Source organism: Capricornis sumatraensis, chromosome 23 (assembly GCF_032405125.1).
Source record: "Capricornis sumatraensis isolate serow.1 chromosome 23, serow.2, whole genome shotgun sequence".
NCBI classification, from domain to species: Eukaryota; Metazoa; Chordata; class Mammalia; order Artiodactyla; family Bovidae; genus Capricornis; species Capricornis sumatraensis.
In genome coordinates, this window is record NC_091091.1 from 6,362,726 (window position 1) to 6,378,718 (window position 15,993).

Sequence of the window (15,993 nt, forward strand, 5' to 3'; positions counted from 1 at the left end):
CAGGCAAGAATACTAGAGTTGATTGCCATTCTCTTCTCCAGAGGATCTTCCTGACCCAAACTCAGGTCTCTTGCATTGCAGGCAGATTCTTTACTATCTGAGCCACCAGGGAAGCCTTTATATACTACCTTGTTATTGTTGAGAAACTTACCTCATAAAGGGTGAATAACACATGTAAGGTCACACTGTATACACGGAGTATTACTGGCGTCTCACCCAAGTTCTGGCTCCACAACGTGTGCTTAAGTGTGTTTATTTCCCAGTTCACCACTACAGAAGTTTTATTGGTCCTTATGGCTTCTCTATTAAGCTGCTTTTGTGGAGAGAGCTGGAATTTAATAGATACAAATAAATTAAAATAGTGCCTTTTTATTTTGAATGGAAAAACACTGAGCTAAAAGTCATCATCATTCCCTTGCAAATGCTTTAAAATGCATCAGTTTGCTTTCAGAGATTATCACAAAATTGTAAGCAAAACCAGTGAAAAGAAATAATATTGCATTCTTAGCTTCTATGTTGATGGTTACAGTTTATAGGGAAACTAAGTTTATTAAATTTTCCTAATGAGAAAACTATGTTAATATGGACACAAAGCCAAACTGTAATTAATATTTAGAATATTGCTCTCCTGTTATCTCATCACTATAGTGAAATTATCAATGTCATCATTTTCTTCACTAAAAGACTTAGCTAAAAATCAAGTGTATGTTAAATCCAAGCACAAGGTTTTGAAGCCAGTAGTTACATACTGTTATTACTTTAGTTCAGCTATTAACCTTTCACAAACACATACACAAAAAGGTATGTTTTAGATATAAGCAATTAAAATCATGCAAAAGTGAATTAACATCAAACTAAATTAAAATATTATTCAAATGAATCTCAAAATATTCAGTTTCTCTTGCTGCCTAGCTATTTAAAATAAACAGTGTATATAAGTATGACTAAGAATAATTCCTGCAGAGAAAAAAGCTGAGAAATAAGAAATAGGGACTTTTCTCATTCTAACATACTTAATAATTCATTTTTCAAAAAATCATGTAAATATATTATATTCCTCCTAATTCCATATAATAGACAAACTATATCATATTTCCTATATACTTTTTATTCAAACTCTATTATCCTAGTGAATAACCATAAACCCCTTAGTAGGGTCAGATTAAATGCTTATCTTAAATGATCCTTTTGTTCTTATATCATACTTTATCTCTAGAAACAATCACTTATCTGGAATATAAATTAGGGCAGAGGAACAAAAAGGAAGTTACTATAGTCCGTGGAATTCTGAATGATTTTAGACTTGTTCGTTGTTCAGTTGCTAAGTAGTGTCCAACTCTGTGACCCCATGGACTATAGCATGCCAGACTTTGTTACCCTGCACTATCTCCCTGAGTTTTTTCAAACTCATGCCCATTGAGTCAGTGATGCCATCCATCCATCTTATCCTCTGTTGCCTTCTTTTCTTCCTGCCTTCACTCTTCCCCAGCATCAAGGTTTTTTATTCCAATGAGTCGCCTGTTCCCATCAGATGGCCAAAGTTTTGGAGCTTAAGTTTCAGCATCAGAATTTCCAATGAATATTCAGAGTTTATTTCCTTTAGGGTTGATTGGTATGATATTCTTGTGGTCAAAGGGTCTCTTAAGAATCTTCTCCGGCACCACAATTCAAAAGGATCAACTCTTAAGCACTCAGCCTTCTTTATGCTCCAACTCTTACATGTGTACAGACTACTGAAAAACAAAACAAACAAACAAACAAAAAAAACAGAGCTTTGACTACACAGACCTTTCTTGACAAAGTGATGTCTTTTTAATTTGCTGTCTAGGTTTGTCATAGCTTTCCCTCCAAGGAGTTCAGTTCAGTTCAGTCACTCAGTCATGTCTGACACTTTGTGACCCCATGGACTGCAGCACTCCAGACTTCCCTATCCATCACCAACTCCCAGAGCTTGCTCAAACTCATGTCCTTTGAGTCAGTGATGCCATCTAACCATCTCATCCTCTGTCATCCCTCTCTCCTCCTGCCTTCAATCTTTCCCAGCAGTAGGGGCTTTTCCAATGAGTCAGTTCTTCCCATCTGGTGACCAAAGTATTGGAGTTTCAGCTTCAGCATCAGTCCTTCCAATGAATATCCAAGGAGTAAGTGTCTTTTAATTTCATGGCTGCAGTCACATCTGAAGTTATTTTTGGAGCCCAAGAAAAAATTCTGTCACTGCTTCCACATTTTCCCCTTTTATATGCCATGAAATAGTGGAACCAGATGCCATGATCTTAGTTTTCTTGAATGTTGAGTTTTCAGCCAACTTTTTCACTCTCCTCTATTACATTCATCAAGACTTTCTTTAGTTCCTCTTCGCTTTCTACCATTAGAGTGGTATTCATCTGCATACCTGAGGTTATTGATATTTTTCCCATCAATCTTGATTCCAGCTTGTGAGTCATCCAACCCAGCATTTCCCATGATGTACTCTGCATCAGCTCAGTTCAGTCAGTCACTCAATCGTGTCCAACTCTTGTGACCCCATTAATTGCAGCACACCAGGCCTCCCTGTCCATCACCATCTCCTAAAGTTTATTCAGACTCACGTCCATCGAGTCAGTGATGCCATCCAGCCATCTCATCCTCTGTTGTCACCACTCCTCCTGCCCCCAATCCATCCCAGCATCAGAATATTTTCCAATGAGTCAACACTTAGCACGAGGTGGCTAAAGTACTGGAGATTAAGCCTTAGCATCATTCCTTCCAAAGAAATCCCAGGGCTGATCTCCTTCAGAATGGACTGGTTGGATCTCCCTGCAGTCCAAGAGACACTCAAGAGTCTTCTCCAGGACCACAGTTCAAAAGCATCAATTCTTTGGTGCTCAGCTTTCTTCACAGTCCAACTCTCACATCCATACATGACCATTGGAAAAACTATAGTCTTGACTAGATGGAACTTTGTTGGCAAAATAATGCTTTTCAATATGCTATCTAGGTTGGTCATAACTTTTCTTCCAAGGAGTAAGTGTCTTTTAATTTCATGGCTACAGTCGCCATCTGCAATGATTTTGGAGCCCCAAAAAATAAAGTCTAAAACTGTTTCCAAGGTTTCCCCATCTACTTCCCATGAAGTGATGGGACCAGATGTCATGATGTTCATTTTCTGAATATTGAGCTTCAAGCCAACTTTTTCACTCTCCTCGCTCACTTTCATCAAGAGGCTTTTTAGTTCCTCTTCATCTTCTGCCATAAGGGTGGTGTCATCTGAATATCTGAGGTTATTGATATTTCTCCCAGCAATCTTGATTCCAGCTTGTGTTTCTTCCAGCCCAGTGTTTCTCATGATGTACTCTGCATAGAAGTTAAATAAGCAGGGTGACAATATACAGCCTTGACGTACTCCCTTTTCTATTTGGAACCAGTCTGTTGTTCCATGTCCAGTTCTAACTGTTGCTTCCTGACCTGCATATAGGTTTCTCAAGAGGGAGGACAGGTGGTCTGGTATTCCCATCTCTTTCAGAATTTTCCACAGTTTATAGTGATCCACACAGGCAAAGGCTTTGACATAGTCAATAAAGCAGAAATAGATGTTTTTCTGGAACTCTCTTGTTTTTTCCATGATCCAGTGGATGCTGGCAATTTGATCTCTAGTTCCTCTGCCTTTTGTAAAATCAGCTGGAATATCTGGAAGTTCACAGTTCATGTCTTGCTGAAGCCTGGCTTGGAGAATTTTGAACATTACTAGCATGTGAGATGAGTGCAATTGAGTGGTAGTTTGAGCATTCTTTGGCACTGCCTTTCTTTGGGATTGGAATGAAAACTGACCTTTTCCAGTTCTGTGGCCACTGCTGAGTTTTCCAGATATGCTGGCATACTAGGTGCAGCACTTTCATAGCATCATCTTCCAGGATTTGAAACAGCTCAACTGGAATTTCATCACCTCCACTAGCTTTGTTCATAGTGATGCTTTCTAAGGCGCACTTGACTTCACATTCCAGGATGTCTGGCTCTAGGTGAGTGATCACACCATCGTGATTATCTGGATTGTGAAGATCTTTTTTGTATAGTTCTTCTGTGTATTCTTGCCACCTCTTCTTAATATCTTCTGCTTCTGTTAGGTCCATACCATTTCCGTCCTTTATCAAGCCCATCTTTGCATGCAATATTCACTTGGTATCTCTAATTTTCTTGAAGAGATCTCTAGTCTTTCCCATTCTGTTGTTTTCCTCTATTTCTTTGCATTGATCACTGAGGAAGGCTTTCTTATCTCTTCTTGCTATTCTTTGGAACTCTGCATTCAGATGCTTATATCTTTCCTTTCCTCCTTTTCTTTTTGCTTCTCTTCTTTTCACAGCTATTTTTAAGGCCTCCCCAGACAGCCATTTTGCTTTTTTGCATTTCTTCTCCATGGGGATGGTCTTGATCCCTGTCTCCTGTACGATGTCACGAACCTCAGTCCATAGTTCATCAGGCACTCTATCAGATCTAATCCCTTAAATCTATTTCTCACTTCCACTGTATAATCATAAGGGATTTGATTTAGGTCATACTCTAATGATCTAGTGGTTTTCCCTACTTTCTTCAATTTAAGTCTGAATTTTGGAATAAGTAGTTCATGATCTGAGCCACAGTCAGCTCATGGTCTAGTTTTTGCTGACTGTATAGAGCTTCTCCATCTTTGGCTGCAAAGAATAGAATCAATCCGATTTTGGTGTTGACCATCTGGTGATGTCCATGTGTAGAGTCTTCTATTGTGTTGTTGGAAGAAGGTGTTTGCTATGACCAGTGTGTTCTCTTGGTAAAACTCTGTTAGCCTTTGCCCTGCTTCATTCAGTACTCCAAGGTCAAATTTGCCTGTTACTCCAGGTGTTTCTTTAATTCCTACTTTTGCATTCCAGTCCCCTATAATGAAAAGGACATCTTTTTGGGGTGTTAGTTCTAAAAGTCTTGTAGGTCTTCATAGAACCATTCAACTTCAGCTTCTTCAGCATTACTGTTTGAGCCATAGCCTTTGATTACTGTGATATTGAATGGTTTGCCTTGGAAATGAACAGAGATCATTCTGTCATTTTTGAGATTGCATTCAAGTACTGCATTTCAGACTAATTTGTTGACCATGATGGCTACTCCATTTCTTCTGAGAGATTCCTGCCCGCAGTAGTAGATATAATGGTCATCTGAGTTAAATTAACCCTTTCCTGTCCATTTTAGTTCGCTGATTCCTAGAATGTCGACGTTCACTCTTCCCATCTCTTGTTTGACCACTTCCAATTTGCCTTGGTTCATGGACCTGACATTCCAGGTTCCTGTGCAACATTGCCCTATACAGCATCGGACCTTGCTTCTATCACCAGTCACATCCACAACTGGGTATTATTTTTGCTTTGTCTCCATCCCTTCATTCTTTCTGGAGTTATTTTTCCACTGATCTCCTGTAGCATATTGGGCACCTACTGACCTGGGGAGTTCCTCTTTCAGTATCCTATGATTTTGCCTTTTCATACTGTTCCTGGGGTTCTCAAGGCAGGAATACTGAAGTGGTTTGCCATTTCCTTCTCCAGTGGACCGCATTCTCTCAGACCTCTCCACCATGACCTGCCCATCTTGGGTGGCCCCATGGACATGGCTTAGTTTCATTGAGTTAGACAAGGCTGTGGTCCTAGTGTGATTAGATTGACTAGTTTTCTGTGAGTATGGTTTTAGTGTGTCTGCCCTCTGATGTCCTCTTGCAGCACCTACCATCTTACTTGGGTTTCTCTTACCTTGGGTGTGGGGTATCTCTTCACGTCTGCTCCAGCAAAGTGCAGCCCCTGCTCAGTACCTTGGATGAGGGGTATATTCTCACAGCTGCCTCTCCTGACCTTGAAAGTGGAATAGCCCCTCTAGGCCCTCCTGTGCCCTCGCAGCCACTGCTCCCTGGATGTGGGGCTGCTCCATAGAAGTCTAATAAGCAGGGTGATAATATACAGCCTTGTACTTCTTTCCAGTTTGAAATCAGTCTGTTTTTCCATGGCTGACTCTAACCGTTGCTTCTTGACCTGTATACAGGTTTCTTAGAAGACAGGTAAGGTGGTCTGATGGTTCTGTCTCTAAGAATTTTCCATAGTTTGCTGTGATCCACACTGCCAGAGGTTTAGCATAGTCAATGAAGCAAAAGAAGGTGTTTCTCTGGAATTCTCTTGCTTTTTTTTTTTTTTTTTATGATCCAATGTAGAGTGGCAATTTAACCTCTTGTTCCTCTGCCTTTTCAAAGCCCAGCTTATATATCTGAAGGCTTTTGGTTCATGTACTGCGAAAGCCTACCTTGAAGGATTTTGAACATTACCTTGCTAGCATGTGAAATAAGCTGAAATGTGCTATAGTTCAAACATTCTTTGGCATTGCCTTTCTTTGGGATTGAAACAAAAACTGACTTTTTCCAGTCCTGTGGTCACTATTCAGTTTTCCAAATTTGCTAACGTATTTAGTGCGTCCCTTTAACAACATAATTTTCTAGTATTTGAAATAGCTCAGCTGAAATTCTATCACCATTCCAGCAGGTTTTTTGGTAATAGTGCTTCCTTGACAGCATATTAAAAGCAAAGACATCACTCTGCTGACAAAGATCCATACAGTCAAAGCTATGGTTTTTCCAGTAGTCATGTATGGACATGAGAGCCAGATCATAAAGAAAGCTGAGCGCTGAAGGATTGACACTTTTGAACTGTGGTGTTGGAGAAGACTCTTGAGAACCCCTTGGACTGCAGGGTGTTCAAAGCAGTCAATCCCAAAGGAAATCAGTCCTGAATATTCTTTGGAAGGACTAATGCTAAAGCTCCAATACTTTGGCAACCTGATGCAAAGAGTTGATTCATTGGAAAAGACCCTGATGCTGAGAAAAATTGAGGGTCGAAGAATAAAGGGGCAACAGAGAAAGAGATGGCTTAATCTAATCACCAACTTTAGATTTAGCATTTTCCTAATATTAAACCTAAAACAACTGTTATCTTTAAGAGAGATACTCATTCTTAAAATAATATGCATTGTTTGGAACTATTATTTTTCAGGGCTTAAATTTGTATCATCTCATTTATGGGGATGAAATATAGTGATTAATTTTATTTAAGTAAATACCAGGTAGGGATTTGGTAACAATTTTAGTTAATTCCACATTTATTAAACACCGACTATATTCTTCTAAAATTTTATTTGACAGTAAATAAAGTACAATAATAGCATTACAGGAAAAATAGCATAAAAGTTAGGGTGTGTGTATGTGTTTGTGTGTGTGTGCAATTTAAGAAGGATTTAACTTTGACCTTTTGGCACCAACAAAGTACAAAATGCATAAGTATGGTAGTCCAAGCATTGTTTAAAGTTCTCTGCAATAGAAACACATTATGATACTGTTCCAAAAATCAGTTTAATGTGTTACATTGTGTAGAATATTTAACAATAAGAAAAGTGCCATCTTTGGATTCAGTCTAGTCTAGTGTGTTTTCTTTCAAACTAAACTCTTTAATTCCCAAGTATGATAATCAATACCTCTTTGATGTATATATGCTAGAAATAATTAGATGTTTGGTTGAAGTCTAGAGCATTCACACTGAGAGAATATCAGGAGCAGGTGCCACTACCAATAAGCAATGATAGGAGTGGAGATGAACAACATTGAATCTCTGACTTTAAAGAACTCAGTGAAGATGGTGATAAACAATGTTTTATCAGATAATTGCAGCTCATTTTACCCTTTTTAATTGAGTCCTTTGTTGAAGACATGTGCATGTACATGGCCTCAGGAGAGGATTTTGTTATATATTTGCAAAAAAACTTTCCATTTTATTTTCATTCCTCTAATCTCTTTCACTCTCTCATTTTAATTAAGGTTTTTTTCAATCTCATCATTATTCACATTTTGGGCTAGATAATTTTCTGCCATAGAGGCATGTCCTATTCATCACAGGGTATTTCTCAGCATCTTTGGCCATTATCAACTAAATTCTAGCATCACTCTCCCCACTGCCTCACCCTCTGCAGATATCACTGCCAAAAACATCTCTGGATGGGCAAAATTAATCATAATTAAGAACCATTGCTTTTACTCGTTGAATCATTATTTAGAAACTATTTTATGAGAACCCAGTGCAACATAGACAATAGATTGGTCATGTGGATAGAAGGACTTCCTAGGTGGCACTAATGGTTAAAAAAAAAAAAAAAAAAAACTGGCCAATGAAGGAGGTGCAGGAGACTCTGGTTCAGTTGCTGCATCGGGAAAATTCTGAAGAGGAGGACATACCAACCCACTCTAGTATTCTTGTCTGGAGAATCCCATAGACAGAGGAGCCTGGTGGGTTACAGCCCGTGGGACCACAAAAGAGTCTGATACAACTTAACACTTAAATAACAACAAGAGAAAGCTAATAGCACAAAATTAATTATTAGAAAGGAAAGGAGGAAATCCAAACCAAATTTGGTCTTGAAAAACATAGTCTAGTTGTGGCAAGTGGGGACTGCTATTCATTGTGGTGCACAGGCTTCTGATTTCAGTGCTTTCTCTTGTTGCAGACCACAGGCTGTAGGCACAGAGGCTTCATAATTATAGTGTGTGGGCTCAGCACTTGTGGCTCTTAGGCTTAGCTGCCCTCAGGCATATGGAATTTTCCTGGACCAGGGATTGAAGGGGTGTCTTCTGAATTGCACCACTGGACAACAAGGGAAGCCCAGCATTAGTGATATTTTTACTATCAGTTACTCTTCTGAACCTGTTTCAGCTTATTTAGGATGTCTAAAATAGAACAGAAGATCTATTCAAGGAGTTTTCTATTCTGACTCATACTTCTTTTTCTTAGCTTTACTTCTCAGTAGCTCTGTTTTCTCTTTCTTTAAACTAATAAGTCCCATGAAGGTAGCTCATGTTTCCTTGCATAAAGGATCACTTCTGGAATTTCTTGACTTGCTGAATCCAAAGGTACTGCCTAAAGAAAATAGTCTCTCATACAACTGGAGAAAAAGAATATAAGTGAAGGAGGGGAAATGAGGCACTGGGCATCGAAATGCATAGAGGGCTACAATGTCTTTTAACCAAATCTCTTGCCAAGTAAATCTTTCATCCAGCTTATAATTTTTCATCCTCTGTGGTTCTCATTGGGAGTTTCTCATTGTCTCACCCAACCAGAAGGGAGACTATAGGAGGGTATCAGGTCATCATGCATTTGTGGTGTTCTCACAATATTATCTTATAGATTTTATCAATACCACTTTACTGTCTTCATCTGCACTCCTTCCTGCATCTTTCTTTTTTGTTATGTGCTTCATAACTATCTTAAATAAAATATATAATATGGAGAAAATAAAAGATTCTGGGAATACTTATAGAGGTAAATAGTAGACTTAAATGAATTTAAATTAGAGTTGCTTCCAAATTTCTGCCTTAGTAATAAATCAAAAACCAAATTAGATGAAAGATCATGATACAGTCCTTAGTTCTCACACTCAGTCAAAGTGTGCGAGCTTCGGAAATTTACCGTGTCATGTATATTGCATGCTAGTTAATCAGGAAATCTAAGTGAATACTATCCTAGTGATTAAATTGTAGGGGTGCATTTCGTTATTTTTGGACTTGTCACCAATTATCTTATATTCTTTGATTAGATATATCATAATTTCCACCCCCTTGATTTCTTCAGATATAATGGACAAATTTAACTGTGTTTATTTAAGTTGTAAGATGTGGTGTTTTGATATACATTGCTATTGCTTTGTCATCAAATTATGTCCAACTCTTTGTGACCTCACCAGGCTCCTCTGTCCATGGGATTTCCTGGCAAGAATACTGGAGTGGTTTGTCACTCCTTCTCCAGGGGATCTTCCCAGTCCAGGGATTGAGCCAGAGCCTCCTTCATTGGCAGGTGGATTATTTACCACTGAACCACATACATATACACTGTGAAATGCATACCACAAATTAGTTATTACATCCATTAATTCACAAAGTCAGTGTTTGTGTTCTCTCTCTCTCTCTCTCTCTCTCTCTCTGTGGGTGTGTGTGGTAACAACATGTTAAATCTACTCTCTTAGTAGATATGAGTACATGGTATAGTATCATTAAGTATCATCACCATGTTGACCATTAGATCTTCACTTATAGTTTAAGATTCACTATTTTTTTTCTAATTATCAAATGTAGAACTCTTAGGTTTGATTCTAGAGGTTAAAAATTGTTTGCTACTAAGATGAAAATGGGTGTCATTTTGGATGAACTCTGTTGGTGGCTGACCAGGGTGCAATTCAGAGCCCTGGCGCTGCAGGATAGAAAAGCACAGTCTGCCATCCTTACTTCCTTGCTGGTACCCTTCTCTGTTGGCCTAGCACATTTTTCTCTTTGACTCTAACTTGTCCAGTTTAGGAATGGTGGGAAAGAGACAAATAAGAGAGAAACTAAATGAGTAGCAGCAAGGCAGTGGTAAAATTCTGGAATTAATTCTCTTGTCTCACTGATCTTTCCCAAGTCAAGCAAAAAGGTGCCCATTTCTAAATTCTTATAAGGATAATGAAGATTATTCATTAATTTATTCAGTTGACACAGAAATATTATACACCTATGATCTACCCACTGTGCCGGTAGCTTCATGTTAATTTGTTATGGTTGAGGATACAATAAAGTAATAAAAGCCAGGTGTGCCTAACAGTTTGTAGATCATTTGCCCTATATTTGATCCTACATGAAATGCATGAGAAAAGTTTACTTAGGTACATCAGAATATTTTTTTATAATTTAAATCTGCATTTTAAAAAATATTTACCACATATTCCTCATTTTACTAATTTTTAAGTTATTTTTATCAGATTTTTTGTTAAATGGTCATTTGTGGACTAATAAAAAGTTTTTTCCTTAAAGGTGTGATGATTGAAGAAGTGAGATTAAACGTGTGGTGAAGAAATGTATCCCTTACTGTATGTTTGATGTGGTTTAAATTATAAACCCAGTATTTATAAGTCATATAATACTCATCTCTCCACTTATATCTTTTTCAATAAATGCAGCATAATCTCTGATACACAGTAAAACTTGTTTTCCCTTGGTGGGAATAAGTCCCTCACCTAACCTTTGTATATATGTATATACTATATATGTACATATACTATATACAGACTTCTGGGTGGCTCAGCAGTAAGGAATCCACCCTGCAATGCAGGAGACACAGGAAACATGGGTTTGATCCCTGGGTCAGGAAGATGCCCCAGAGAAGGGCATGGCAACCTACTCCAGCTTTCTTGCCTGGAGAATCCCATGGGCAGAGGAGCTGGTGGGTAGCAGAGTGGGATATGGCTGAGCAGGCACACACATACTACATATATATGCTGCATTTTTTTTTTAATTTTTATTTTTACTTTATTTTACTTTACAGTACTGTATTGGTTTTGGCATACATTGACATGAATCCACCACGGGTGTACATGAGCTCCCAAACATGAACCCCCCTCCCACCTCCCTCCCCACATCATCCCTCCGGATCATCCCCGTGCACCAGCCCCGAGCATCCTGTATCCTGCATCGGACATAGACTGACGATTCGTTTCTTACATGATAGTGTACATGTTTCAATGCCATTCTCCCAAATCATCCCACCCTCTCCCTCTCCCTCTGAGTCCAAAAGTCCACTCTACACATCTGTCTCTCTTTTGCTGTCTTGCATACAGGGTCATCATTACCATCTTTCTAAATTTCATATATATGTGTTAGTATACTGTATTGGTGTTTTTCTTTCTGGCTTACTTCACTCTGTATAATTGGCTCCAGTTTCATCAATCTCATTAGAACTGATTCAAATGTATTCTTTTTAATGGCTGAGTAATACTCCATTGTGTATATGTACCACAGCTTTCTTATCCATTCATCTGCTGATGGACATCTAGGTTGTTTCCATGTCCTGGCTACTATAAACAGTGCTGCGATGAACATTGGGGTACATGTGTCTCTTTTTATTCTGGTTTCCTCAGTGTGTATGCCCAGCAGAGGGATTGCTGGGTCATTTTGGTACTGGCACAAAGACAGAAATATAGATCAATGGAACAAAGTAGAAAGCCCAGAGATAAATCCACACACATATGGACACCTTATCTTTGACAAAGGAGGCAAGAATATACAATGGAGTAAAGACAATCTCTTTAACAAGTGGTGCTGGGAAAACTGGTCAACCACTTGTAAAAGAATGAAACTAGATCACTTTCTAACATCACACACAAAAATAAACTCAAAGTGGATTAAAGATGTAAATGTAAGATCAGAAACTATAAAACTCCTAGAGGAGAACATAGGCAAAACACTCTCCGACATAAACCACAGCAGGATCCTCTATGATCCACCTCCCAGAATACTGGAAATAAAAGCAAAAATAAACAAAGGGGATCTAATTAAAATTAAAAGCTTCTGCACAACAAAGGAAACTATAAGCAAGGTGAAAAGACAGCCTTCTGAATGGGAGAAAATAATAGTAAATGAAGCAATTGACAAGGAATTAATCTCAAAAATATACAAGCAGCTCCTGCAGCTCAATTCCAGAAAAATAAATGACCCAATCAAAAAAATGGGCCAAATAACTAAATAGACATTTCTCCAAAGAAGACATATGGATGGCTAACAAACACATGAAAAGATGCTCAACATCACTCATTATTAGAGAAATGCAAATCAAGACCACAATGAGGTACCACTTCACACCAGTTAGAATGGCTGCGATCCAAAAATCTGCAAGCAATAAATGCTGGAGAGGGTGTGGAGAAAAGGGAACCCTCTTACACTGTTGGTGGGAATACAAACTAGACAGCCACTATGGAGAAGAGTGTGGAGACTCCTTAAAAAATTGCAAATAGAACTTCCTTATATGCTGCATTTTAAGCTAAGAAAATATCATTGCTAGTTACATACTGAAGAATTTTTTTTTAATTTATAGCAGACTTTATTATTTCATGTTAATATATTTGTGTCATTTTGATGTATTTCGATAATGTGTGTGAAGTAATTGAGAGTATGAATGGTTGAGTTGTTTTGTTAAAATTAATAAAACATACTACATTACTGCCTATTAAATCCAGTAAAATAAATTAAGAAGACATTATAATTAAAGAAATAGCAGCAAGTTAACATTATGATTCCAGAAACATCATTATCAGTGTCCTCTGTGGGTATAGGGTATTAAGTATGCCAAATAGGAATGACTATCTGAATTAAGTTATTTACATTGTTCAAACAAATAAAAAAGTATAAGTGTCTACTCCACTCCATCTTTTTCCAATGAGTAACCATCAATAAAATATATATTATTTGTTATCTTCCAGGCAATACAGCTAAAGTGTATATTGAGATTCAAGATGAAAATGATCATCCCCCAGTGTTTCAGAAAAAATTCTACATTGGAGGTGTGTCTGAAGATGCAAGGATGTTTGCTTCTGTGCTAAGAGTTAAGGTATGAGAACATTTGTTAAGATACAGAATTAAAAGTGAAAACAAATAGCTCACATTTTGCAAATAAACTATAGCCATATAATTTATATTAACTGAATGCATACTTGTATTGTTTAAATGAAAATCTGAAGCTTACAGATATATGAGTTTAATTAGTCAAACTAAATGCAGATTAATTATGAGGTGAATGCTGAGTAACTTTTGTGCTTCATTTTCACGATAAAAATAGAAACAAATTTCTTATGATGTTTTACATAGAATAGAATATTAAGATGTATGTTTTCCTAATAGATTTATATGCCTTTTATATTAAGATTTGATTTAAAATAATTCCCAAGATTCCCAGAATGGAGTCTTATAGCAAATATAAAATCGCTATTTTCGAATTGAAGAAGTAATGAAATAAATTTTGTGTTTTTTTATCAATTATTTTTAAAAATTCAAAATGTTAGTTAAATCAATGTGAAAATAAGCTACTAACATCAGTACTTTAGTAAAGATTTTTAAAAACCTTGATAGGTCAAAAATATTTTGCTCATTTTGTGGTAGTTTAAAAATATAACATCTAAGATTAAAGTTGCTAATTTAAAATTTTTCTTTATTGAATTACCAAATATGTGTTCAATAGTTAGCAGTACCTAAATTTGAAGTGTTTTATAACTAAGAAATAAATTTGCAAATATTTCACTACACTAAGGGAAATTTATAGGCTATAAGACTTTATTAGAGTTATTTTTCTGAAACTACTTTAATGATCAAATTTTAAAATAGCTATTAGTGTAGCTAAGAAAATATCTCTAAGAAAATCCAGCTGTTGATTGCTTCTAGTTTGGCACATAAGTAGATAATTGCCTTTCTTTCCCTATTATCAGGATCATCATGATTGAGTTCTTCTTACATGCGATTTTTATCATCTTACAAACATTCTTAAATAAGAAAGAAAAATCAAGCAAATAAAGCATGTGTGTGTACTTGCAAAATATCTCTTTCACAGTGCCAATTCTGACTCTTGATTTGAATCACCAGTTATAACTAAAATTGGTCTACAAATTTAAGCCAACACATTATATCCAACTTGTATTATGATTAACAAATAACAGTCCTTTGTTGATGATGTTTATATTATTTTACAGTTTAGTCTTATAAAGGATTGATTCAGTCCATCCACTTAGTTGGTAAATAATTTTTGAATGTCTATAGTCTGCGTTGTTCTAGAAGCTGGACATAGAGCAATTGAAAAATAATCAAACAAAAAAAGACCCCCAAATTCCTCACCCTCAATGCAAACAAACTAGTAGCAGAAACAAATTATAGACCCACTGTCATGTTAAGAGCAAGACTTGTGTATTTCTAGGTAAGATGCATTCTGGGCATTCTGATACAAAGTCTCTAAAGATGGAAGAATTCAATGTGAGTAAAAAGCCTGGCTGGGGATGAGACTGGAAATGCAGCCCAGGACTAGGATATGGTTTTTATCCTTGATGTATTTTGAATGAAATACAAAATGGTTTTGAATGGTTCTGTCTAGAAGTGTGACATAATCCAATACAAAGGGATTATTTTGAATGCTGTGCAGAGTGAGGAGTGGGAAAAGGTACACAGTGTTTTAGATATGAGTAGAAACAGCCCAATGCATCACTAGTCCAGGCAAGAGTTAGTAGTGGCTTAATCCATGGTGGTAGAATATGAAGATGATAAGAAGAAAATTAAAAGAAAGCCAAAAGGATTTGCTGATGTATTATATTAATATGTGGTGCATTCGAGAAAATCAAGGATAACTCAGAGGGTTTTGTTCTGAACAGGTCCCCATTACACAGGTCCCCATTACTCCCTCAGGTATTGCAGTGCAGAAATCAAGAGTTCATTTTTGGAAATAGTATGTTTCTGAGGCTTCTTCTATATGCAAGTATGATTCTTGCAGGACAGTTACAGATATTGATTTAGAGTAAGGAAAGAAATCATAGACCAGATTGAAATTATGATATCAAGAAAATGGGTGTAGGTGGAAAAAAGTCCAAAGGCTAAACCTTGGGAAGTCAACACTTAGAGATCCGGAAGAGGATTCAGCAACTGATGCTGAGAAATTGCTGCTGTGAGGTAGCAGGAATAGTAGGAAAATGTAGAGGCCCTGAGCCTCATGAGAACTGGCTGATGAAAGAGGGAGTGATCAACTATCAAGTGCTGCTATGAATAGAATGCCCCTGTGGATTTTTACATGACCACTTATGCTAATGGAAGTATATAGTAGTGGAGTAAAAATTAGCTAAATGCTAAAAGAGTCCATTGATAAAGGGGAAGAGTTACATAGGAATAAATATCTGGGTGGTGAGAAAAGCAATAGAGAGAACTCATGGACATCTTTTGGTGATATAAACAGGGATGTGATTGATTGTTTCTTTAGGACTACCAAGAATTCTGTAGGACATTCCTTTCTTCAATTGATCAGTGGATTATTCAGGCTAGCGACAAGGGTATATTTTAGAGAAGGAAATTAAGAATCATTCCAGTATTCTTGCCTGGAAAACCCCATTGATAGAGAAGCCCGGTGGGCTACAGTCCATGGG

General features: G+C 37.2%; 1 protein-coding gene across 14 annotated transcripts in view; it reads left to right on the forward strand.

Moving 5' to 3' along the window:
• PCDH15 (protocadherin related 15) overlaps positions 1-15,993 on the forward strand; it is an 874,382-nt gene that overhangs the window by 744,567 nt on the left and 113,822 nt on the right. For all 14 annotated transcript variants that reach the window (XM_068961317.1, XM_068961319.1, XM_068961315.1 and 11 more), the window contains one exon: positions 13,303-13,430. In XM_068961317.1, coding sequence (XP_068817418.1) covers positions 13,303-13,430 — 128 coding nt within the window. The remainder of the gene's footprint in view (positions 1-13,302; positions 13,431-15,993) is intronic.